The sequence below is a fragment of the Haplochromis burtoni genome, unplaced genomic scaffold (assembly GCF_018398535.1).
Source record: "Haplochromis burtoni strain Fernald_Lab_line unplaced genomic scaffold, NCSU_Asbu1 Contig_153, whole genome shotgun sequence".
NCBI classification, from domain to species: Eukaryota; Metazoa; Chordata; class Actinopteri; order Cichliformes; family Cichlidae; genus Haplochromis; species Haplochromis burtoni.
Window position 1 is genome coordinate 1,116,172 of NW_024582514.1, and position 27,031 is coordinate 1,143,202.

The window sequence follows — 27,031 nt, forward strand, 5'->3', positions numbered from 1 at the left end:
TTTTTAAATGTCTGATTGCTGATTTGGCCACTCCTACAGTTTTTGCTCCCTCTCTCTATGCTGAGAGTTTTTATTTATGTTATTGCTTTGTTGTTGTTGGTTTTTTTGTTTGTTTGTTTTTTAGCTTAATGGCAGCCTTCCTCACTTACACTGCCATCTCTTCTTCTCTCACATTTAAAAATGCAGCGAAAAGCCATAAAATACAAGTTGAACTTCAGAATATTAGGTGTGCTTAATTTCTCATGAAATAATAAATGGACAGGTGTCACAAATTAATTTTCAGTCAATTGTCCAATTATCTTTAAGCCTCTAAGTTTGAGGGCTCTGTATAAAACATGTCTAGTTCCCAGACATTTTTTTTGTAAAGCCCGCTAAGCTATAACTGGAAGTCTGTACTTCAGTCACATCCTGATGGTTTGGTTTAAAATCCACTGTGGTGGTGCGCAGAGGCAGACTTTTCCAGCGAAAATCTGCTGGGATCGTTTTGAGCCGTCAGAAAGTGTACTGTCTCTTTAAGAACCGGGAGGCGGGATTTATTTGGCAGGAAGTTAGCCGCTGCTAACAGGAAGTGGAATAATGAGGACGGATTGAGGCGCAGGAATTGGCGAACAGCAGCGAGTTCAAACATTGACCCTTATTGCCGTTGCAACAGTTCCCTCTGAAACAGGTAACGTGAACGGACTGTAACTTTAGTGCGTGTGAACGTTCATCCAGGTGTTCTTCTGCACGTCGTCTCTGTTTGCGGTGGTCTGTTTCCACGTCTCGTGGGCTCCTCGCGGCTTTGTATCGCCTCAGACAGCTCAGACATGGCTCAGTGTGCTTACGTTACTGAACAGCATACCAGGGACAGACAAAAACACCAAAGCAGTACTTTATTGCAGCTCAGGTGAGGCTGGATGTGCTAAAATAGCCTCAGGTATGTGTGCTGTGGTACTGTTCCTCGGGTGTCATATATACGTCTTGTCTGCAGCTCTGAGACTTTTACAGAAGCTTTTGAAATGGGTTTCATCACACACCTGGCTGTAAACTCACCTGCGTTTACCTTCAATAGTGTAATCAATAGTGAGGAAGGGTGAAACAGCAGAAGGGAAAAGAGGGCGGTACCCAGTCACCGCTCTATTTCTGTTACTGTGTAATCTAGGGTTTCTATTCATCCTTCTTGTTCCTGTGCTCACGGGTTAACGCAAAGAAACTCTCCTTACTGAAGGTGTAGTATCTGTATAGTGGAGGTAAAGAAACAGTAGGATGCTCCTCATCCTCCTAATCTTCTTTACAGGTGGAACAAGCAGCCAGCCACCAGTGTATGAAGAAGAGCCGAAGGCAGCTATGGTGAGTAAAAACACTGCAGACAGTGTCTTGATCTTCTGTGTAGGTTACCCAAAACTTTCAGGAGGACCAAAGTCTGTCTAGAAGGAAGTCTAATCATCTCACAGCCACCCTGGTAACGGTTTCAGGCTCGTATTTTGGAGAGTCATATCAATTGCTGTTATTTTTAAGGCTGTTCTTGGTTCCTAACATCCTATATTTAAATTAAATTCATCCGAAAAGTACGCAAAGTTGTTGCCTTCTGTCTGTTGTTAAACTTGGACAGAGGGCGTTCATATTTGCATCTCCCGCCTCCCGGAGAAGTCACTAAATGTTTCCCTTACCTTTAAACTATCGTTTATCGTTACGACAGAAACAATTCATGAGCATTTAAAAACATAAAGTTGAATAATAAAGTGGTAACATGAGACAGAAGTACAAAGACGAGACAAGTGTATAAAAGTATGTTCTGCTACTTCTACTGCCATCTTTATTCTCGTTGATTTCAGTTTTGCATTCTTTGAGCGCAATCTCTCGCTCTTTCTCTCTCATAGAATATTTGTATATGGGTGTCTTATTTCTTTCTCCTCTTTAATAAAAGCAAAACAATTATTTCATTAAGCTGGGACAGCTGATGTATCTTCATTGTGCTTAGTTTAGCGCTGCACATTAAAGTATTACAGGCCAAACCGGTCTTGTCACTTCCGCTTTCCTCCTCTTTGCTTCAGTCTTCAACGGTGGATCTCAAGACAAAGGAGGAGAAGGATGCAGAGCTGGACAAGCGAATTGAAGCTCTGAGGAAGAAGAATGAAGCTCTGATGAAGAGGTACCAGGTATGGAAATATTTTACACGCTAAATGTATCTTTAATACTACCATCTTGATGTTGATAACTGTCCTCACCGAAGAATGATGACATCCCCAGAATGTCTCAAAACACAACGATTCACTTCTACATAAAAGCAGCTTGTTTTACCACATTAGTCAAAGATTATACTGCATACTTGAGACAAAAGCCAAGACAAATTAGGACTGTGGTTAAAAGATATTTCAACAACTTCTTTTTTTTTTTTTAAGTTTGCTTTAATGAATTCAAGTTTGAAATACCTTAAAATCTTAAGTGGCCTTTATAAACATTCAGTGGAGCCAATCATGCTGTGTGCGCCCCCAAAAGACCTGTTTTGAATCAGGAAACCCCAAATAACAGTTTTTGTTTGTTTGTTTCAAACCATTTGTCTCTTCTGAATTTATTCACGGCAAGCAGCCAACACTTTCAAGTTGAATTTGAGCTCACTGCGTTTTGATCTTATTTGTTGGGATGTTGAGGCGATTTTTTTCAGGATTTACTGCTACTCGTTTCTATTTTTTAAGGAATTCTTCACTTCATGAAGCTGAATGAGCAACATGGTCTCATCAAAAGATTTGGGAGCTGTTTAATAAGTTAAATAGTTGTCGTCATCTTATTTCATTAGATTTGTAGCCACTGAAATATGATGAGAAACCTTTAGAAAACCAAATTTTTCTTTTCAGGTCTCAGATAAGATACAACCGCAGCTTCTCTTGAGCTTCACATGTACAGACTGAGAAATTAAAAAAAAAAAAGTGTCTGAAGGATGAAACACAATATCATCAGTTCAGAGCGATTAAAATAATTTTCTTTTTAATTGGGAAATAGACACTCTTTTCCCATAAACAAACAGTTTTTGGTTTTCCCGATATTAGTGGCTGTCCTATTCCCTTTGCGCATTGCATTGTGGGAGAAAAGTGTCCATCAGCTGCACACGGATGACTACTTGACTTAATCTTCTTACTTTTGTCGTATGAACACAGAACACACCCCAGACCTGTTTGTCTTTGGTGCGTTTCTTATTAAGCATTAGTCTCACTGGGCTCCTGCATTTATTTATTTTTTAACAGGAAATAGAGGAAGATAAGAAGAAAGCAGAGCAAGAGGGCATTGCGGTGACTACACCTCGTAAGCCCCGCCCCCATGAGCCGAAGACGGAGAAAGAAAACTTCACTGTCACAGTCGACCTTTCTAAAGCAACAGGGGTGAGAAATCAAGTCGAACTGAACATCCTTTGTGTGGTGGTGCCGGTTCAGATTATGTTGTACTTCCATCACTGTCATTTATTCACTTAATTTATGAAGCATTTTTAACCTACAACAACAGGGCCGACCAAAGTGCTGTACAGTCAAACCGAGTAAGAGATAAAAGCATCTGAAACAGGATATGTGCGTGAAGCATTTCAGACAGATAAAATGGAAAATAAAGGATTTTAAAATTAATCCGTAAACTGGAAGCCAGCAAAGAGAAGCGAGCTGCTTTCGCCCGCTCGCACTAGATAAAAATCAAAACAAAGTGTACTGGTGCAGATCTGGCGTCAGAACAGAAGTGTTGTGGGCAGGTGCCAGACTCTAACTGGGCCACATATGTGGAAACTTCAGTCACCATTGCACACAGCTATTTTTCTTTTTTATTGGATTTTCTGGGATTAAAAATGATTAAATATATATTTCACTTCTTTGACACAAAGTAGTGATGGGAGACGTTTATCTGTTTTTACAAATCGTGGCAGGGATTCCTACTGATTACAAATCTGTAAAGGTAATTGTCCTCTAACACTCTTCTGCTGGCACTTTGCTTTCAAAGGCCTGAAGTACTAAGCCTAGGATGGCTGGAGGGAACAGTGAAGCAGCGGGCATAAAATTAGAGCACAGCACACACTACAAATACCCAAAGTTACCCTGTGAGAGTTCATGAGATGAGTTTTCTCTTTAACGTGTTTATCCATTCATGCAGCTCTGCTGGGCAAAAATGGGATTTTAAAAAGGCATGTTGGGTAATTGTCTTGAAACAGAGCTGAGATGATTGTACCTGCTGTACTAACATAATGTTGTTAACTGCAGATGTTTGTGCAGAATGCACTTTAGCCAGCTCATTAAAGTACCCGACCATGCTGGAGAACTATCTGTGTAATCGGTTTATCCAGCTCTTTCTGCTCGGTATGCAGATCATCTGTTTGTTAGATCTATCCTTTTCTCCTGCAGACAAACAGGATTTAAGCGTGCCTTGTGAACACAAATTGGACAAATGCCGTGGACACATTTGTCTGAAAAGGAGAAAAAACATGGATTGCATATAATGGATGGATGTAGCCATAGCGACATTGACTCTGATTTTTCTGAAGCCTGCATTTTGGCTGCCAGGATGTTGGGGGGGTTGTTGTTTGTTTGTTTTTTGCTTGTTTTTGCACCAAAGGTGTCCTCCTTTGGGGTGAAAACAGTGCAGTTCTAAATGATCGGCTAAGCCTGCCAAGCTGATCATGCACCAGAAAAATGCCCAATAATTAGTAACAGAGTAATAATACTTGAATTGGCCTCATGGACACATGGGCGGTGAACTATCCAGAGACTAGATTTCATACCGGTCTGCAAACATGTTTGCTTTTCCTGTAAAGGCTCATTTTAACACAGGGACTCACTTTAGGGTGCAGCCTCAAGTGGTCAGTAGAGGAACTGCAGGGAACTGGCAAACCACAACAACATCATGATTCCTTTAGAGCTGCATTCATGGCCCATTGGTGAAAATCAGGGTTTTTAACGCTCTGTTTTTTGGCACAACCAGTCCCCCCCCCCATTAGTCGTTTAGTTTGCCACGTTTCTAATTAGTCTCCTGTGGGCTGAAGAAGCTGCTGGTAAGCAGATCCAGGGGGGATACAGGTGTAAGAGTGGAGTGAGCGCCTGCTGAGATCCAGATTGCCTCAGAAAAGACTACCGATCACTGCCGGCACCTAGATTTCAAACTGAAAAGGTCATAAGACAAAAGAAAGGCCTGGAGAACAGCAGGGGGCTGCCTGCTCCACACGAGCGCCTGTCTGACTGGTTAAAGGGTTGATCTGGGCCCATTAGTCTGTTGGACCTTTTCTGAAGAGGCCTTTGAAAACCTGATGAACGACGATGGCCTCTTTCTGTCTCATAACTCAGCCTCTCAGAGTTCATCATGTTGTAGCTCTTTGCATAATCCATAGCGCAGATTAGTCTTTAGTTCATGTGACATTCATTAGATTGACGAGTTTGTAACTGTAAGAGTTGAGCTGTTCCATTTCCTGGGTTGAAGATGATGTGTTGTTATAATCTTCACCCTGTTAGTCCCTTTATATCCTAAAAGTTACGGCGTGCTATTGCTTGCAATTTTTTGAAACTGTCTTGAAATATTAACATTCCTGACAATACTGAAAAAAGTAATTGCATAATAATAATATAATGTATTATGAATTACCATTATTACATAATATTAATAATGTAATAATGGTGTTTGAAGGCAATGAAGGTCATTCTCCTTCTTTTCCAATGAGCTGCTGTCAAGCTATCTAATTTAAAGTGTGAATAAAATACGGCTTTATCTGACTTCTTATGAGCTCTACTGCTGATAAGTACCTTTTTAACTCAGATTTTTTTGACAAAAATCTAAATGAAAAACTTCAATTTTACACCATAAATCAACCAAACCTTTATTTTCTTTTGCCATGCGCTGTAACTCTTCTAGCACCACAAAAAAATCCAAAATGTATCCAAAACAGATTTTTCCCTCACTTATAATTTATTGGTAGCCAAATATAACTAATATGATCTATAAGTTGTTATTGATCCACATTATAACAGGCTAAAATGGACACTTAGGTGTTTTGATTAGTCAAAGAATCAGGAATAAGGATGGTGTTTTTAAACTACCACATATGTCATGTTGAGCCTCCTCCAGCAGCTGACTGAAATAGTAACTAAGGTGCTGTTAAAAACACTCCGTCCACAGTGAAAGTCTGTGTGTGTGCTGCTTACAGGAGAAGAGAGTTGTGAACGAATGGAGACCGGGAACTCCTCGCGGCCGGAAGACATCAGAGGAGAGCGACAGCCACAGAGGGCAGAGTGATGGCCGCAGCCCCCCCAGGAGGACCGGGTCTGGGCGAATGGGTCGGGGAGGTCAGAGAGGAGGAGGTGGTGGAGGAGGTGGTGGTGGAGGAGGAGGAGGAGGAGGTGGTGGTGGTGGAGGAGGACAAGTAGGACAAGGAGTAGGAGGTGGGGGCGGAGGTCGCCAAGACAGGAGAGACTGGGAACCGAGAACACCCAGAGATGGAGAGCCTGGTGAGGCAGGAGGCCATGGACGCAGAGGAGGAAGGAGAGGAGGAGGAGGAGGAAGAGGAGGGGGAGGAGGAGGAGGAGGAGAAGGGACACCAGGAGGAATAGACAGGAAATCCAAGGTGGGTGAGGATGAGCTGTTTGAGGGAGGTTTTCACACAGGATGCAGCTGCATGATGCAAGACACTGAAGATAATACATTTAGAGTGTGACTGTGTGGTATACATGGTAGTGCGATTACTTGAAGTCATGTATCAATGAAGTCTCATGGGGCTTAGCTTAATTTATTAACTGTTAAAGTCCATTCAGAGGTATGAGAATATGTCACATTTGTTGTCATATATTAAAAAATTCATATTAAAGTGAAATAATAAACGAAAGATGACTATCTATAATCTATAAATGATCTATAAACCGAGCTAATCCATATCCAGTTGTGTGTCTTGTTTAAATTCGAGTGCACGACCTGTGAATGTTCAAAGCTGCTTCTGTTCTTGTGCTTTTAAGCACCGAATGTTGAGTTTGTTTAAAACAGGAGCTGGGATGATTTCAGTGTGTAGAAAAAACATGATACAAAGAATTTACATGTGTATGTAACATTTACAAAAGTATTGCTGTAGCCACGGCACGTGTTCTAACTTTGGTCCCAGCCATTTTAATCTTTTAACACAGAAGTACTAAAACTGGGATTTTTGGGAAAATACTGCAGAATTTTTTTTTTATTTTGGCTCAAAAATCTGCTGCAGTTACCTCCTGGTGGAGGACTTTGTAACATGGACGATGCAGTCATTTTCCAGTATTGTTAAAACGGTTGTAACACTAACATCCTGTTCAATAATAACTCAAATGTCACAAACTTCCTGACAGGAATGGGAGGAGAAGAGACGACAGAACATTGAGAAGATGAATGAAGAAATGGAGAGGATAGCAGAGTATGAGAGAGGACAGCGGGTATGGAAGTCATTGGTTTTTTTCAGCTGCCATGTGTCGTAGCAGGTTTGATTTCCAGATATGGATTTTACAGACAAGGCTCTGAAAGACAAACATTATAATAAAACTTTTCTAACCACTTATTTTTATTTTTATTTGCTTAATATAGCAGAGATGTGTGTAAATGCATAAATTGTTGTCCGGTGAGACGGCACAGATGGATTGTTATGACTGTACACACACCAGATGTGTTTTTTTTATCCTCTTAAATTACTATAACATAAATTTCCCATAAGATCAAGTGTTATGAAGCTAACCGTCTCTGCTTCGGTCTCGCATTTAAACAGTGTGGTTCTTCTGCGCAGTATTTTTGTTTGTTTTGCTTTTTTAAAATCATTTAAAATCAGCGAGGAACTAGCCTGAGCTGAACAGAGTCGTTCCGTTTCACAGCAGGATGGAGACAAACCGACCCGTAACTTCCTGGATGACCCGAGACGTTCAGGTCCAGCCCCGGACACGGACCGCAAGGAGGGCAGCCGGAGACATGTACGAAACTGGGGGGGACTGGACTTTGACAATGTGAAGACAGGGTCTGAGCTGGAAAAAGAGTGGACCGTGAGTACTTCTTTAAAAATGGGTTTCGGGTGGTTCTGTTTATGAGCATTACCTTTGTCTTTATTTAAACTCCTGTGGCTGAATTATTTACTCTGACTTCTCTGCAGAGCCGGAGACCTGGTCCCAAAGGCTCTATGGATATGACGATGTCTATGACCGGCCGGGAAAGAGCAGAGTACCTGCGCTGGAAGAAGGAGCGTGAGCAGATAGATGAGGAGAGATTAGCACGCCATCGTAACGCCACAGGCCAGTGGAGACGAGAGTGGGACGCACAGAAGACGGACAACATGTAAGAGTCTTTCTTTTAAAAGTAAACTAAGATCCCGTAATTCAAACTGCAGAACAAAAAGATGCCAGGAAGTCTTAAGGCAGCCTCTGCACATCAATTCATCCATCGAGTCACTTTGATAGAGCATTGAGGGGGCCTCCTTCTCCCCAGCCACCTCCTCGAGCTTATCGGAGGCCTCTGCAGAGCTCTTAGATGAAACTGTGGCAAAGAAATGGATCAAAAACCGTTCAGAGTCTGAGAGTCGGCACAGTATTGAAGTGGAAGATGCTAACAATCTCAAGGAGAGGTGACCACAAACCTGACAGTGACTTTGATGGAGCTTCAGAAGTCATCTGCAGAGTTTAGAGACTGAGCCGGAGGGACGATCATCTCAGCAGGACTCCAGCAGAGCAGCTGGACAACCTGCTTGGACTTTATCAGATGGAATTGAAAGGAGATGCTTCTCAGTGGCAGGGGCGCAGTTCAAGGGAGAATAAATGCAGCAAAGTAGGATAGAGTGTAGTGAGCCACAGCATTCATGAGGCTTCAGGACCGGTCTGTGACTGTCTTTGGTTGGTCCCGCAAAAGTCCAGACTTAGAAACCCTCATTGAATATCTGTGTTGTGTAGTAGTAGTCTGTAGTGTCTGAAATAGTGCCGCTTATGTTGGGTTTACTAAAGCTGTGCTACAGAACTTTAGTGACTTTACAAAGATGGAGGGGGAGGCGATAGAAGGCGTCTGCTGGGATAAAGATGGCGACAGACTGACGTGGCAGAGAGGACGCTAACGTTTGATGTGTGTGTAACCCTGTGGCTGTTTTCACAGGTTCAAAGAGGACCCATATGCGGCCACTGAGGGTATCCCATCGGAGGGCGGCAGGAGAGGCAAGTACACACAGACGCACGCACACCCATCGCATGCTGTTGCACAACACAGCAGCTGACCCTCGATCCACCTCCATGCCACGCCTTCGCTCGTCTGACACGATGTCTCTCTGCTGTGTTGATGTATACACGTCAAACACCCCACTCTGTATGAGAGGCAACACAGTCGCCCTCCTGAGTAATTAAGCTCGTTATGTAAATGCTCGCCGTGTTTCCCCAGAGTCCAGATTAAGCTTGGAGTTAAGCCGCGGTCGTTCTGTTCGGAGGAGTCCGGATTTCCTTTATTGTGCTAACTGACTTTGACCAACCCGACCGAAGCTCCTGCATGTTTATTTTATTTTTCAAAGGACTGAAGACTTTATTTGACTAGGCAGAGATTTTAATGGTCTTTACTTAGTAGCAAGATAAACGATGTTTACAGAGTTGCAGTGAGTGTTTATGTCAAAACCTTATTTCACAGATAATGTTTTTGGTGTGTGTGTGGCAGACGTAGTGTAACGTGTTTGTGTGTCCTCTCTGCAGCGCGGGGGCATAACTCTCGTACAGAGCCTCGGGGCAGGGCCTCAGGTTAGACCACAGCATGGGCCTGAGTCTGAGTGTGTCTGTGTGAAGCAGCTGCACCCAAAACCAGCCTCACCCCTAACTCACATGCCCGACTCACCCTCATGATGGCGCAGCCCTTAATGGTGTTATTATGACAATCAGCTTAGTCCACTATTGATACCAGCGTTTAATTCCACTTCTTTTTAGCTCATGTTAAGACCCGGGGCCTGTAGCATTCATCTTTTCTTATCAGGCTTCACTCCTTAAGACAAGGGAAGAGCTGACTGTAGTTACAGCTGCAGTATGCAGGGTCCAGTTATGTGAACAGGTCGTTGAATACAGGCATTCCTGCAGAAAGGTCGAGGCTTAGGTGCCTTGTTTAAAGATTATAGGACTGTTATAGTTGTATGTCATCGTTCAATGAACGTTAAGAAGCATTACAGTTGGATCTTAAGGATCTCTCTGTTATTGATTCACCAAGGAAAGATTATTATTGTTATTATTATTATTATTTTAAACTAAAGTCTCTCATACTGCCTGAAATGGAAAAGCACAGGATCCCCTTTGGGAATGTTATTTTTCCAGAGAACTGATTGGTCAGTACAGTAGTTTCCGTGTCCCACCTCCTTAACCTGGAGTTAAACCTGAAGTAAACATGCTTCATGTTACAGGCCCCAGAAAGTCCAAACCAAAGGCAAACTGTCTTCATTCAAGGCACTGAAATTAGGAAACTTGTGTCTAACTGTGAGAATTAAGCAACAGTAGCAAATCATGTTTTTAATTTTAAATGCAGGTTAATCTTGAGTCTTTGGAAATATCCAAATACTCTGAATCTGTCTCAATTAAACCTTCAGAGACCCTGATGTAAATTCTGACTGCTCTCATCTCTAAAATCACAGACGTTGTGACAGCTCGGAGAGGTTTGCCTTTGTGTGAGCAGCTCTAATCTCTCTGTGGCTGGAAACGCTTCAGATGCTGCCGCCTGCACACACAGCGACCTCAGGATGTCCACCAGTGTTTGTGGATGGTCCTCAGTTTTTGAGCCTTGGCTTTGGCTGCGTTCATGTCTTCACCGTTGTTTATCCTTCAGTCCTCTTCAGTCTTTCATCCTTTGTCTCCTCACTGATCCCTTCTTTTCGTTTGTACTTGTATCTGTCTCTTTCTGACCTTTTAATGACATCCTCTCCTCTCTCCCTGTTGAGCTCTTATCCTCCTCCCTCGTCTGAGCTTTTGGTCTCTGACCTTCTCCTCGTGTCCTCTGCTCTTCTTCCCTCTCTGACTCTTTTTTTCAAATTTCCACATTTCTTTTTTCTATTGAGGTCATTCCATAAAAAAATCAGCCACATCTTAAAAATAGGGAACATGTGACCACCCCAAAAATCAGCCTTTTTTCTTTTTTTCTTCTTTCCTTTGTCTTTTAATATGCAACACATTAAAAAATTTGCCTTTAAATTGACTTTGAACATCAGTATGTGTTAATGTGCCGCTGGCCAAAACAAGTTAAAGCATGTGGAAAGTCTCCTTGATACTTGGTTGATCTTCTAACTGTGAGTCTTTGTGTCAAACCCGAGTCATCAGATTGGTCCCATGATGCTGAAAGTTGGTCATAAAAAATGTTATAAAACAAACATTTTGGCTTCAGTTTGTGACACTGAAAACTCGATGTGGATTTCTCCTGAGACAAAATACTGGAAAAAATATTTTTTTCCTCCTTCGTCTCCATTAGCTGCTCACCTAATCAACACCTTTCTTTCACCCTCTGTACAACATCTCTTTTTTCTTTCGCTCAAATTTCCAGTTGTAACTCTAAAGGAGTCCAAACGAGGTGGCTTTAAAATTTGGAGGTTCTCAGTTTTACTCGTAGTATTTCCTCATGCCTCTTCTCGTCTTTATCTTAAAAACCTTTTCTTTCTCTCTTGATATGATTGATGGCTTTCTCAGAGCCATCAATAATAATCATAATACACATCTGCCGTCGTCCCAGAGCTCAGACGCACTCTGCAGCTGACCCAGCGGGACGGCTGCTGTCACGCAAGTTATGACGTTAACTCGCAGACCGCAGCGGAGGCGGAAGAATCGGTGGAGGCAGTTTTTATTGAAATGTTTTATTTTTAACATTATTAGATGGACTTTCACATGCCTGGATACTTTCCAACAGACAGCCAGTGGCATAAAGACATGTTAATGACACAACGTGTGCCCCCTCTCCGTTTTGAATTTTTATTTCTTACTTTAAAAAAACACTCCTGTGCCTCACTTTTGAGCAGTGACGATGAAACATCCATCACCTGCTTTCTGCTTTTTTAGATTAAACATCACAGCAGTTCATAGTTTGATGTATACTCACCATCGATGTCTCCTTAGATGACAGTAAGCGACCTCCGAAAGCGCCGACATTCGGCGACTTCCTGTCCCAGGGCAGGACCCAGGGGCCGAGGGGCGACCGGAGCAGAGGGAGGGGCCGAGGACAGAAGCAGAGCTACAGGTAAAACTTTTCTCACCATCAGCTGACAGATCCATTTACTTTACTTTTTAATGTAATTCTTCATCACAAAGCTGTTCTGCAGTGAAGAAACTGAAGTCTGAAACACTAAAATGACTTTTAAACTAGTTGTAATGTTCCTCATTTTCCTTTATAATAAACATTTTAACAGCTCTTGTTGAGAATTGCGATGGTTTTCGGTGTATTTCTCACGCTAATGCGATGTCCACTGAACCTTTTATTCTGAAACTTTTCACAGCATGCATGACAACCGCTGGGAGGGAGAGAAGGAAGAGGAGGAGAAGGAAAAGGAGGAGAAGGAAAAGGAGGAGAAGGAAAAGGAGGACAAGACGAAGAAGGAAGAGAAGAGTAAAAAGAAAGATAAGGAAGAAGAGAAATCTAAACCTCCCACAGTACAGAAGGTAACGGGTGCATCTGGACTTCTATGAATAATAAAGTATCTGTCATGCTGAGCTTTACTTCAGAGAAATGGATCCTTTTTCTTTTTGTGAGGTGTGAATTTTTTTTTAGTTTCTGAAATGGGACACGAGAGCCGGTGCCTTAAATGCTCCTGCCACTTCAATCAAACATCCAAAATAAAGCATTTGTTGCAGGATTTTAAATAAATAAATCGCTAACTCTTTGTTTCTTTGTTTCCATCTTTCCTTAGGTGCAGGAGAAGAGTGGAGGAGGAGAGGATGATGATGAATGGGAGGATGCCAGTGACGATGGGGAATATGAGGAGTTGAGCGACTCGGAGCAAGACTCCAAAGGCGACGAGAAGAAGGACATCGGAAAGGAGAAGCAAGCAAAGAGCAAAGAGTCCTCCCCAAAAACTCCCAAACCTCGTTCTCGTCAGGCATCAGCAGGAAGCCCCAAAGATCAGCGGACTCCCAGGCCAAAGGTCCACATCCCGCCCCCAGCGGCCGCTCAGGAGTCCCCCGAGGGAGGCAAACCCCTCAGCCCCTTCTCCCCGCTGGACGGCCACAAGCCTGTGTCAGACTGGGGGGAGGAAATGGAGTTGCTGTCACCCAGGAGCAGCATGGGAGGCGAGAGCCCGCCGAAACCCTCCAGCGTTGATTCCAGCCCCCCACAGAAGAAGGAGGAGGAGGAGCAGCAGCAGCAGGAGGAAGAGATCAAGAGCCAAGCTGCCAGCTCCAGTGAACCTGCCGAGTCACAGAGCGAGGAGCATGCAGGTAGAATAGTTACCCCACACTGAGACCATAACAGGGAATTATTGTAGCAATTTTCTGAAGCTGCTGCACATGTGCTATACCAGTGTTAACATCAAATAATATCCCAGGTGGCTTAAACTCAATAAATCTGATAAATAACGTGGATTTATCAGCTAATGATGCAATAACATTTTTTTGAAAACCATTTGTTAAAGTTAGCATTTGTGCAGGGCTATAAAGGGAAGAATCATTGATGCAATTTTACGTGTGTTAATGAGAAATCGCAGAGGAGCAATGTAGGATGAAGAGCTGTGTTAGACCCTTAGCGGAGGAGAGAAACAGCACTCCAACAATCCTGAATGTAAAGCTTACGGAGCGTTTTGCATGTCCAGAAGGAGGCCCGGGACATGCTGGAGAGATCACATTTCACGGCTGGTTTAGGAACGCCTCTGGTCGACTATATAAGCGGCAGAAAATGAAGCATTTTTACTGTGTTCACAGAAGAGCCGTTGAGACACTTCAGTTAATGCAAATATTAACTTAGCGCGCTTAAACTGGGGGCTTGTAAAGCTTCAAATGCTGCAGAAGCGATTGACATTGTGTCTTTATTTCTTTGCTTCGGGCACCTTTAATGTTGTTCTGAAGGCTGAACTTTTACTTTTGTGTCAAGTTGGTGAACATTTCTCCCAGTAAGTCGGCAGAAGTGTCTCAACATAGGACTTTGTGCCCATTTAAGCTCTCTGTTCTCCTACAGGAAGCCCTGCAGCATGTCTCCCTCCTGCACAGGGAGGATGCTGCTGCACCTGTGACCTGTAGTGATCAGCGTTTCTCAGAGACCTTTAGGGATGGTTACATAACTTTATGTTATTCATGGAAAAAAACGGCTCGTTAGAAATAATTTTGACATTAAGGAAGGTCACTTTCTGGTTTTAATCTGTTAAATGGACAGCCTTCATATTTTCCCTTTGTTTCTGTCAAAGATTCAGTCAGTGAGGGGAAAATATTCACACCTCGCTCTTATTTTCTTACCTTGTCTCTTCTGATTTCTCTTTTTCTACCTCCGCCCCAACACCTCTCTGTTCTCTCCTTTTTGTTTCCTCCCCTCATCTTCACCTCTTCTCTCCATCCTCGGTGCTCAGCCGTTGATGTTTCGTCTCCTCCGGAAAAAGCTGAAATCCAGGAGATCCAGGTGATGGTGTCAGAACCTGACTCGGCTCCTAAAGACTCACCTACTGCACTGCCATCTGACCCCGCCCCCTGTGAGGTGAAGGTGGATGAGGATACGCCTCCAGCCCCGTCACAAGGTAATAAAAAAAGATTAACCCCTCAACATAAAACGCACCAGGCTGTTTTCATCCACTGCACCCTGAACTTCTCTAGGACTCGCCCAACAGGCGTGTGTGAGAGTGTAATATCTGGACGCTGTATTAGGGCGTTAGCTGGACTTTTAGGACCTCCTACATGTTCTGTCCACGCAGCCACTTCACCAAAACTACACAGAGCTTTTCCGATGGTGTAAACACGTGTGAGAAATGACGGCTATGGAAAGTTGAGTCCTCTGTTGCAGATGAGCCCAGACTGATTCAGAAGAGTTTGCAAACCTTCACCAGTCTGTATGAGAGTGACTGCAGCTGTCTGCAGACGGGTTTCCTCCTGTCAGCCGACCCGTGCAGTCACCTTTTGATTGAAGCTGGTCACCCAGAGGTTGAGGATGCAACATCAGTGCATCAACCAGGCTACAGTTTTTCCCTGGCACATAAAAGTTGCAGTCTTATGTCTTAAGTTTCTAGGATAATATAGAGCGACTAGAAAGACGAAGTCAATTATTAATAGTTCAGTCTTAATAAATGTCAAAGAAATGTCCTTCACATGCTGGGTGTATTGGTTTATTTAGTTAATACAACATATAATTTCAGTCATTTTACATGTTTTCTCTAAAGCTTAGTTTCTACTATATTTAACTAAAAAGTACTTTCTTTAGAGAGTAGAAACATTACACGCTGACAGTCCTGTGGTATAGTGAGGATCAGCAAACCAGCAGCAGCTCTAATCCAGCTGCATCAGGAGGATTAATCCAGGTGCTTCTAATCTCCCGCTTGAACTAACCCAGCATCTGAAATCCTCCCGCGCCGCTTTGCAGTTCAGCTCATTTTGAGCTAAATTTTAACTGATGTTAATCTCGATTCAAGTAACGCCTCCAAAACCTGCAGAATTTTTGGGTTCTCACCCAACAACAGCTGATTAGATGCAAGCTGGGTCCTGCAGTTTATTTATCTCTAATTGACGAGACTCCACATGCTGTAAGGATTTAAAGGCTGAGTCGAGAGCACTACAGGGCAGGATTTTTACTTCATCATAGCTGCAGTTATTTTCTTTCTTGTGACAATAAAATGGAGGAATTAATGTTGTGGATGCAATGATAGTATAGGAAACAGGAAACCGTGCACACATCAAAGGAGAACGTAGCACCACGCTGAATGACACTGTGTTGCTTTTTTCTCAAGTTGCTCTGCACTTGAACATCTTTATTTCCCTCCAGGTTGCCTTTGAGCATAAGCTTTTATTTCATTCTGAATCGAGCCTTGTTGCCTTTTTCTCTCCGACAGCAGACAAACCCGACTCCCCGCCCGCCCCCTCCGTCCTGGAAGCTGAACCGAGCTCGCCTGAACCTTCAGTAGAAAAAGAAGATGACGCGCCGCCTGCCGAGAGCGACGCTGCTCCGACAGCAGAAACGCAGCCGTCCTCAGGTGCGGTCCTTATCACTGACTTTGAGACGGTGGCTTACTGTAAATCCCCTGCGCACCTCTAACGCCTCCTCACGCTGTGCTCCTGCTTCTTCTTTTTTTTTGTGCTTTTTTTTTGTGATTGTGCTGGTTTTCATTTCCCTCGTGGTGTGGCTCTCTCACTCTTTTTGTCTTCATTCCCTTATAAATAAATCATGACCGAGCTGTTTGGTGGCCTGACAAACCCAAAGATAGCTTTAGACGCTGCTTTTTAAAAAATCTGACCTGCAATGCTACCGCCTCCTTCCACCGATCAGGACCCACTTCCTGTTTTGAAACTCCTCCCGGCTGTCTTCCTGCTCCTCCTCTGATGGACTGAAACTTTTAACTCCACCTCCTTTGTTGGATGCACTCCCCGTGTGCTGTTCCTCCTCCTCTTCCTGTTCTTCTCCAGCATGTAAAACCTTTTGTTTTCGTTGTTTTTATGGCTGTAATGAAATTCCTGCTGCTTGATGCTCTGCCTGCATTACCAAACCTTTTACTCTGTCTCCTCCTCTTATTTTTTTGTATTGATGTGAGCTGTTAATCATGTGATATGATCAGAGTGCATTTGCCGTCTTGCCTGTTTTGCAGTTACACTCATGGCATCTGTGGAACCAGATCATTTCAGTTAAAAACACATTTTATAAGCAATCGAATTCAAAACATTCAGACTCATAAGTATCCGTTAACGTGCTGCTCTACCCATCAGCAATCTCAGGAGGGAAATCTGAATAATTCAGGCCTCAGGCGCTGAGTTGTTGGTGAACGCTGGGAACAAATCTGGACTATAGATGGTGCACAAACTAAGAGGACATCTTGTATGTGAGCAGAGCCAAATGAGCTCCATTAAACTCTTTGAGGGTCTTCTTTGGGTAGTTTTTAGTGTAATGGCTTCGTCTGATCAGGTTTGCTCCGCGGTTTTATTTTAGACTAAAATATTGTGATAATTATTAGATTATTAGAAGAATTATGTGCAAACATGCAGCTAAATCGTGCCTCTGAGAAAGATCCACGTTTAATGAATTAGTTAAATAGCTTCCACCTGTCATACACCATCAGGTCAGGGTTTTATCTTGATTCTTGCAGTACTGTAGGCTCTGTGCTGATGCTCATTTGTCTGCAGCTCCATATTTGTTTCTTAAGCGATCTCCAAGGGTCTGTTTAATCTCTGTAAATAGGCAAGGGGCAAGAGTTTTGTACCTTTCTTGTTTCCGTATACAATCCATTTGCAGTATGTTGGACAATAATATTTTGCAGCCTTTGGTCACGTGCAGGCAAACGTTCAGATATATTTTTATGTATTTGCATTTGTAAACGATGCTGAAATCTTGATATTTGCTTCAAAACTCGTGGAAATTGGTGTTTTTAAAATGCTTGAAGGATGAAGAAAACAGTGGGTGTATTGACAACTGAGCAGTAATATTATAAACCACAGACATATTTAAATCTGAGATGTCAGCAAAGGCAAAGATGATGATGTAAGAGGGGGAAAGTGGGGTAACAAGTTTTTTTTAAATCTTATTTTAGGGCAAAGTCATCGAACGTTTTAACCAGTTTTCATCTGATTGGTCAGGTGATTCTATACATATGTTTTTGTTTTATTTTTTTAAGTCCAAGTGTTCCCTGGAGTTAAAGTTAGGTTAGATATTGCTCTGAAATGAAAGTCCCTGGAGGCGTTTTAATTTTGAAATGAATAAACAGCCACATTTGTATTCATTTACTTTTTAAAACATCTGCATAAGCCCAGAATTACACAATCCGTGCATCCATACAACAAAGTTCCCATCAGCCTTACTTATAATTTGTTGGTCCTAATTAATCTCCATGAATATACATGAGACAAACTCAAGTATTCTGCTGATGGGTCATGTTTGAGATGGCACAGAGTAAATACTCCCAGTCTGGGATCCAATCAGCTATTTTCTGATGCCAATAAAACCTGATTAAAAAGCTGTTGTTATTAGTTTTTCTTTTTAATAATCTGCATCCATAAACCTGCCCCGAGGACAGAAATGGAAATCTTTCCCCAGATATCAGCCGGCTGCACTGGAAGCCCAGAAAAATTGGCCACTAACTCCAGAGGCCCGATCATCAGACTATCTGGGTTCTCAGATTATATCCTAATTACCACATGCTTAGCAAGTCTAATCTGCCCAACACAGATTGGAAACTGCAGAGTCGGTGTGACTCTGGGGTGCAAATGTGGCTTTGAGCTCTGATGGTTCCTTTTTGCCATGAGTGTAGCTGAGTGCCTGCTTCAGAACTGGTTTCTGTTTATGTTGCTCATCTCTGTTTAAACCAGCAGTTCTCAGACTGTGAGGCCGACCTTTTAATTTACTAAAACTGAATCGTGGATCTCTTTTTTTCTGGTGTTGGACGTTGAAGAAAAAAGAGAACAACTGGTTTAAACTTGTTTTTCTTTTGTATGTGTCTCTGAACAACACTGTGCTCCTTTATGCCCCTTTCCTTCATTCGTTGTGACACCCCTCATTACTGCTGGGGTTGATGGGAGCACTGAATTATAAGGCCAACCAGCCCTTATATAGGTGATAGCCCATAATATTACCACTTCATGGTGCCGTGAGTCATGCACCGCTGGGAAGAGGAGTCACTCACCGTGGTCTGAATCAATGTTTTTCACATTTCCGTCCGTTCGTCTGTTTTTCTGCACGCTGTGGTTTAAAAGTGAGCTAAGTGGATAAACCACAGGCTGGAGGAAGTCCAGTCATTAGCACTCTCCCTGTACCCATTTATCATGTGACTGGGGTGTTATCACTTTGGCAAATGGCAAAGCTTTAAATAATAAATATTTCCTTTTCTCTGGAACTGTCATAATATGGAAACAGAGTTGGAAGTCAGCGTGAGTCGGGCTTAAATTCAGATGGCGTGATAAAAGCTAGAAAGGCGATCTGTGGGCAGTTAATTGATTAATCTCATAAAGTAAAACCAGAGGAGAACCGAATAAAATGGTTCAAACTGAAGGAGGCCTGTTATGCTTTTCCTGCCGCATGTATCCTGATACGATCCGTTAATCTTAAAAATGGTCAAAGTTTCAAAAATTGAGTTGATTTTTCAGGTGTCATGTGACACCATAGAAAGTATATGATCATGCTAGTCACAGAAGCTCCACCCATTTTTCTTATGCAGGTCGGCCAATCAGAAGAAAATTTCTTTAAAGGTGGTAGAAGCTAAACAGGTAAAATTAAAGCGCGAGTCATACTAAGCTTCTTTATTAAAGTCCAGAAATAAACACGGAGCTGCAAATGAGAATAGTTCCACTTGATGGAACCAAGATACCAAGGCTTTAAAATAATAATATGTGAACACACATATTCAACAACTTTTAATTAATCTACTCTTAATGTATAAATTAGGTTGTTGCCGCAAAGGATGATAAAAACGGCGGCCATAAAAAAAACAAAGGTGAACTGAGGTTGTTTGGACTTTTGCTGGAGCAAATTTTGACTTTTATTCTTTTATTTTCATAATTTTCTTTTTTCAAGTGAAGATTTGTTGCTTTTCTCTGTCATTTAATACGAATAAACCATACGTTTTTGGCATTTGCAACAATTTTGACATTTTAATTTGAATTCCTCGATTCTTTTAAAATTAAATCGAAATGATTAACACAGAATATTAGTTGATAACAGCTGCTTGTGTGTTATCTTTATCCAATTAGATCTGGGCCGTTTAAAAACAGACTCCAGTAAAATTTTTACCATTTGGACTGAGTACAGCAGTTTTAAAGGATCGCTGCTTTCCTTTTGTTCTGATATAAAAATCCACAGTAGCTGCATTTACACCTCTGATGACTCATTCGTGATAAACGGCACAAGTCAGATGAGCTCGTGTGTGTGTGTGTGTGTGTGTGTGTGTTGGCGTTAGGGTGGAGATCAGGAAACCAGGGAAATTAGAGGCACAATTAAGCTTTTAAAGGCTTTTCAGAGGAAATGAGCTACAGCCTGCTGGACAGATGATAGGGCTGATACAGTGGAGTCCGTTTAAAGTCTGATTGAATTAAATCGTGTGATGTTTCTGAGGCTCCAGTGTGGAGAGGCTGAATTGCGTGAATCACTCAAGTATTGGCAAACGCCAACATTAAAACACAAAGATATTGTTATAGCAATGTTTGCAGAACAAGTCACGGACACAACATTAAGAGGCTGTTTTGCACTCTTGGTAATGTTTATGGGTTGTTGGAAAGAGTCACGTGGCCGAGTGAAACCTCCTGTCTTCTAAAATTCTCCATCCTTTAAAACCTTTTTATCTATTAATGTTATTAAAAGGTAAAACAGTCTAATGTCAGGAGGTTTTAAAGTTCTGAACCAAATGTGAAGAAACATCTGTGTGTATTGTGTTGAAGAGATATCAACTGAAGTCGAGCTGTGTTTGAGCTGTACTTTTGTGCAGTGCCATCGTGCACCACAAGGTGACGCAGTAGGTCAGTGTAGCCTTTTTATTAAATTAAAATTTTAATATTTAAAGTTTAATAAAACCTCGTTAGGGAATGAAAAGATATACCAGAAGTTCAACCTGCAGCCTTCAAACCTCGCTGCTCATGAGAGGAAACTATAGCAAAAATAAATATTGGCTCTTTAGCTTGCAGATACTTTAGCTGCCTTTACATTAGTACCAACTTGGATCGACTCGACTTGGATCGACTGGTTTTCCATTGCAATTGAGTACCTCCTAATATGCTTGGCCATTGTCATAGCAACGCGTCAAAGCGTCCCACAATGTAATTAATATGTGACGCGAATGCTACAGCAACGCTGGACGTCCAGGCAAGTATATACCTGCTGCTCAGTCTGGCTGTTCGTTTGACTCGGGGACCACGGCGTTGTTTTTTTTGTAGCCGTTTCCCTCGTTGCCCGGTTTTAAAAATGGCGGTTTTGATTTTCGTGAACGAGACGCTTTCATGACTCATCGAGCGACGCTGCTGACCAGACAATCAGTAGCATGCAGTCTGATGACGTCACATTTTAGCACCTGCTCGGATTGTTTGGTACCCGGGAGTAGGTACTAAATTGTACCAGGTGCTATGACCTAATGGAAAACCCTGAAAAGCGTGAACCATGGCGAGTCGTGCTGAGTAGGTACTAATGGAAAAGGGGCTTTTGTGTGGTTCAAAATTTGTGTTAGATGATATATGTTGATATCTTTAAAGCTAGTTTCCATTGTGACCACAACTTTATTGGCATCTGCAGCATGGGAGGGTGGTGCAGGACAGGGGCGAGGTGTGTGGTGGGAGTGACAGGTGGGCAATCATTCTCTCCGAGCCCCTCTTTGTTTGCAGTGGCAATGGATAGGCTGACAGGTGGGAGTCTCTGCAGAGTATGATGTTTGCAGATGACTTTATGACAGTAGGGAGCAGGTGGCGGTATGCACAGGAGAGAAGAGGAATCAAAGTCAGAGGCAGGACAGAATAAATGTGTGCAGATGACAGTGAGACAGGTGCAACGAGGAGAACACGTAGTGAAGGTAGGTTAGTTTAAATACCTGTGGTCAATCATCCACATCACAGGAGAAGTGAAAAAGAGTGCTGGCCAGGTGGAGTGGGTGGAGATGCTTTGGATATGTGCAGAGGAGGGATGGGAGCTGCCAGGCTGGAGGAAGAGCTCAGAGAAGACTAATGGCTGTAGTGAAGGAGGTCATGCAGAGGGTTGGTGTGACAGGAGGATGGTAGAGAGCGATGATCTGCTGTGGTGACCCTGAAAGAAGATGAGGAGCATGTACTCATGACAGGAATGAGAAACGAGGAGGAAAAAGAGGTTTTACCGACTGTGTGTCTGTGCGGTGACATCATTTCCCGAGTGGTCGTTCCTCCATGGCATCAGCTGGAAGCAACATGAAAAATGAACTCGCTCGATATTAAAATGTATTAAACTGCCTCTCAGATTTAATTACACATTAACTGAAAGCACCGGGACGCCGTTCCGGATCTTTCCAGGCTACTTTAACCCCTTCCCTTATCTTTCCATCTTAGTGGGAAAGTGCCACGCCGGGGACGTGAAATACAACTGCTGTTTGTGACTCAGGGATCAGGATGCGTTCTGTTCTGCTCTGAGAGGCTTTCTGCAGCTGCGAGAGTTCATATTGATCACCAGCTTCTGTGCATGTGATACTTCTCTCATTGAGCTGCAGAGTGGCTGAATGCGCTCAGTGATGGCTGCAAATGTTCAGCCTTTATGGTAGTCTGAAGTGCGCTGGGTGAAAGGCACATTCTCTAGGCCACACACTTTTAAACATCCTCCTTTTGTTTGTATCAACAGACTGAAGCTGCAGCACGTCTGAGGATGGATGGATGGAGGAGGAGTTGGATGCATCACACTACTCATCCGTGACCACTGCATATCTAAATTTGTTTTAAAAAACAGGGAAAAAATGACTTCATCCATGATGAGGAGGTGGAGGAGGAGGAAGTGTGCATTGCCTCCACGGACCAACCTCTCCTTAGCGCTCTGAGCTGTGATCAAACACCCCCTCCCTTTGCTTCACCTCCTCTCTCTGTAGTACTGAGACATCAAAAGTAAAATGTCCATCAGTGTCTTGGTTTAAAAATGGCGATTTCTCTCTACAGACTCGTTGTCTCTGCTCCGAGAGAACATCTGTGTTTGTGTGCAAAAGTCATTCTAACACTGCCCTGAGAGCCTCACAGAGGTCGTTTCTGCCTCAGAGATGCTGCTGAAGTTACAGACAGTAACCTGGATTACTTCACTGCCTGGATTACTTCACTGCATCCTTTTTGTCCAGCAGGCTCTCATCCCCATTGATCGCCCAGCCTGTATAAGGTCGATGTGGTCTCTCCTTTCAGGACCAGGAACCGGAATTTCTCCACGGGAAAAAGACAATCATTAACTTCCAACTTCCCCAGTGATTGATTGGATTCATCTTATTAGCCGATCGTCTGCAAAATGAGGCGATCGCCGTCCTGTTCTAACATAGTTACAGGAAACAAGAAAATGATGATTGACACAGATATTGACCACGCTTAAACTGATATCCTGTAAGAGGATCTCAAGCACATTAATCAATGAAAAACAAATCTGCCTTTTCCTCAATTTTATTTTCTTGATGCTGTTGAAATTAAAAAGGCAGGATTACAGCTGCCAGACCCAGTTAATGTTGAGCTTTAAGCAGAGGTGACAGCTGTTTGCTAAGCTCGCTTCTTTCCGATCAGTTTCCGTCTTTTCCATCAGGTCACGCTGTAGTTTCACCGCTTCATTTTTTTTAAGGTGGCGGCACAGATGACGCAGATTTAATTAAATTTTAATTGATCATGTGATTCTAATTCAGCTCAGATTCAAACTCTGCTGTTCATCGGCTCATTTTGTGTCGAACAATATCGAACGTAATAATATCATGTAATGAGTTATTGTTTGTAGTAGATGGTGGCAGTAAAACGGCGCCCTTTTTACTCCGAGGACAGCAACTGTTTAGGTGTCAGGCACACCGGCTCGATCTGAATGGTGACGGCTTTTTAACTCGACTGCACACATAGTTACACCGTTTGGGCGAAATGTTGGCGTTTTCCATCCATCCGTCCGTTTTCTGCCACTTATCTGGGTTCGGGTCACAGGGGCAGCAGTCTGAGTAGACTTCCCTCATCCCGACCATCTTCTCCAACTCATCCATGTTGACACAGTCATTCCCAAGCCAGCCAGTAGATTTTATCAAGTTTTTATCACTAAATATAACTTTTAATCAACACTTAAGCAAAGATTTGTTCTTTGAACTGCACAGACTCGCTGTGCAACAACATAAACTGTGTCTTTGAATTATTTGGGAAGTGCAGCATGAAATTCAGACACTTTTCATAAAGATTAATTTATTATGTGGATTCATTTTTGATCAAATCTGAAAACACAAAAATATTGCTTCAGAATTCTGTGAAAATCACATTTTTGTGATATTTTTATCCTAAAGCTGAAGTTTGCTTGTCCTCAGAGGCAGCAGCCATCAGCAGTCTCTCTTCAGTCGTGTCACTATGTTGAGCCTAACACAGTGCATTTGATCTGATCTGAGTTACAAAGAGATTCACATATTTGCAACACAGGAATCCACCGACTGCATAGTTGCGGTGTTGGTGCAGGCGTAAAGCAGAGGGGTGTTTCAAAAGGCACGGCATCGAGCCGCCACGTCTTCATCTGCATTAAGCAGGAGTTTAGGGTTCTTTGTGCAAATCAGGAGCGTTCGCTCCAACAGGAAGTCTCTGGGAAGTCGTGGAAAATTGTGAAATTAACCCCTGTGAGTCTGTAATGAAGACCGATTCAGCAGGCATCGTCCTCCCAGACGACTCGCTGTGCTGATTTTGGTTTTAATCCATTGAAAGGCCGTCGGTGAGTTTAAATATCAGGAGGTAAGGCGTGCAGTAGAGGGTTAAAGAAGAAACTCCCAACAAGTCCTCAAACCTCAGTTTCACCCATTTCTGAACTCGTCAGCGAGCTGCAGCACGTTTGACGTGTCCAGATTAAAATCAGTGAAACTGAGGTTTGTCCGCGTGTTCCTGACGTTTTCTTCCTTTTTAATCAGCTGCTGCTCACCTGCTTTACCTGAAAGAATCATGTGACCTACTCGAGTCTTCTCTTTATTTCAAATCTATCAAAATCAATTATGTACACAGGAAAAAGTCACTCCAGTTGATGATTTGATTATGTAATTCTCTCTGATGTTGCTTTACATTTAGGCGACTACACTTTCCCGGCCCTCTTAGGACTCGCTGCCTCCATCATATGAAGTTTGTTTTGTTTTTTGGGATTAAATGCAAATGTTTTAAACTGTCGTTTGTGAATGAAACTCTCTTTTTTTTCTTTTTTTTTTTTTGTTCTGATGGTTTATTTTGGAGTGAAACCGCTCTCTCATACCTCAGCGGGCCAAGAGCTTCAGAGTGAGTCTGTTTTCTCAGCTCGCATCAGCCGGAGCGTTGAACCGGTGGCGTTTAAACACACGTGGATGAGTGGGGATGCTTTGGTTTTTGTATTCTGTATCCAAGGAATAAAAGTGATGCCTCTGGGCTGAAAGAAAACTGCAGTATGTACAGTTTTATAAAAGGAATTGAAGTTTTTGTTCCAGAATTGAATGTCTGTGCGAAATGCAGCCTGTGATCTCTGAAGTTTCCTCATCTTCCTCTTCTCTCCGGTTTGAGCAGGGCGTGGTTGTGTGTGTTAGTCCGGTCTCCATCACAGTCCAGTCCTTTTATCGGTTGTTCAGATTCAGCTTGCTGCATCCTAGCACGCATGTTTAGGTGAAGCCACTCTGATTGGTTCACCTCCTGAGCCCAGCAGGCAGCTGATATCTAATCAAGTTTTACTGTCCAGCGTTCTCGGTCTTCGCCCACCTGCTGATTCTCCTCCAGCAGCCTGTGCAGCAGGGGCGTCTCCGGGCAGGTTTTCTCCTTCTCCAGGACGACCGACAGGAAATCAGAATGATCAGAGACGCTGTAGGGAACTAATGGAGAGTAAGCTGCATGTTCCTCGGCTCAGGATCTGCTTTGGCAGAGGAGGTGATTGCCTCTTCCATCCAAAATCTGAGTGTGACTCTGAGGGCAAGTTTCACCTCATTTCTCTGACCCCAAGTTCATCAAGTTTCTCTGAAAACACAAATGTAGAAGGCATACAAAGAGATGTAGCTTCTGTTTTTTTTATGTTATGAAAGACCTCGATGAGAAATGTCCACGTCAGAGAGGGAAGGAGCATCCAGACGCTTGTACAGCTTTTAAAAAATATATTAAATGAAATGAAAAGCAAACTTTTGCTTTATCTGTTTGTGTTTTATTCATTCAGCCAATAAATGTTTTCTCTCTCTCTCTCTGAAGTCTAACGTGTTTGTTCTCCACGTGAGGAAATGATTTAAAATGCTGGTAATATTTCCTACATAACAGAATCTGGATCACCGACACCGTCTCTGCTCCTTTTGTCCGCCACCAAGACGCGTGAATTCAGGTCCTGCTCGCAGACACAGTCCCGGACTGAGAAGCCGATCTGCGTCTGCACACACGAGCTCCTGTTTGAACATTGTGACCTTGCTCGCTGCAGGACAGGAAGACAAACGGTTCCTCCTCATCCTCAGTTAACACTACATAACGGGAGCTAGTAATCCCCCCTCCTTCCGCTGCCTGTGACTCATCTGTGCAGAGAGGGTTTATTTATTTATTTTTATTTTATTTTGAGGTTTCTGATGTCTCGGTGGGGTTTTTTTTTACAGTCTCTGTACAGATTTGTTTAGGCTGGAGGAGAAAATCTGAGGCGGTGATGATTTGTGGATGGAGATGGCTCTGCGCCTTCTGCTGCGGGACGTTTCTCCCAAACTATGACCCAATCGTCAGGTGTTGCGTACTTTGAGCTCCTCCTCGTCCACAGTTTCGTAAAGACTGTCAGGAAAAACTCGGAAGGCCGCCGGAAACGTGGCAAAAATTCCTTCACAATAAGAGGATTTCTGTTTTCTTTTGGCCTTGAGAGTAACTGACGACAAAGGAGCATCTCAACATCTCGGCTTCGAGATGATTGTGATGGGTCAACACTGAAGGACGCAGAGATAAGACACCAGAGTTAGGTTAGGGTACCAAAGCTTACAAATAACTCAGCAGGGACTCCAGTACAGCCAGTAGTTTGGCTGTACTGGAGCAGTCCGTGCGCAAGTGTGCCATGAATGAAGGAAGAAGTAAGTCCCGTGTTAACTGGTGTGTTAGCTTCAGGTTGTTTATCTATTTACTTACAGTTTTTCAGACTTTGTTTCCATTTTAGAGCCGCTTCCTTTAATCCGTTACATTTATCATTTTGCTCTTCAAATCCGAGAGGAATTATTCCCACTTTTCCAAACTCAACATTTTTACTTCCCCAAAAGTTGATTTTGTAGATCTGGAAACGCTACGTCCAGATTCAGATGAACAGAATCAACTTTTGGGGATTTACTTACCTGGATGATTGAGCA

At 42.9% G+C, this 27,031-nt stretch overlaps 1 protein-coding gene across 3 annotated transcripts; it reads left to right on the forward strand.

Moving 5' to 3' along the window:
- Positions 1-530: 530 nt before the first annotated feature.
- Positions 531-25,127, forward strand: ccdc9 (coiled-coil domain containing 9). Of its 3 annotated transcripts, none has more exons than XM_042224841.1 (16): positions 531-667; positions 1,277-1,329; positions 2,034-2,138; positions 3,222-3,356; positions 6,146-6,562; positions 7,308-7,391; positions 7,821-7,985; positions 8,093-8,274; positions 9,079-9,137; positions 9,660-9,704; positions 12,045-12,165; positions 12,422-12,584; positions 12,833-13,358; positions 14,477-14,641; positions 15,947-16,084; positions 22,375-25,127. In XM_042224841.1, the coding sequence occupies exons 2-16, from the start codon at positions 1,327-1,329 to the stop codon at positions 22,377-22,379; spliced, it is 2,313 nt and encodes a 770-aa protein (XP_042080775.1). In that variant the 5' UTR covers positions 531-667; positions 1,277-1,326; the 3' UTR covers positions 22,380-25,127. The 3 variants fall into 3 exon arrangements, with proteins under 3 accessions (XP_042080775.1, XP_005932690.1, XP_005932691.1); XM_005932628.2 differs by having other exon boundaries at positions 532-667; positions 15,944-16,084; XM_005932629.3 differs by lacking the exon at positions 9,660-9,704 and having other exon boundaries at positions 533-667; positions 15,944-16,084.
- Positions 25,128-27,031: the final 1,904 nt, after the last annotated feature.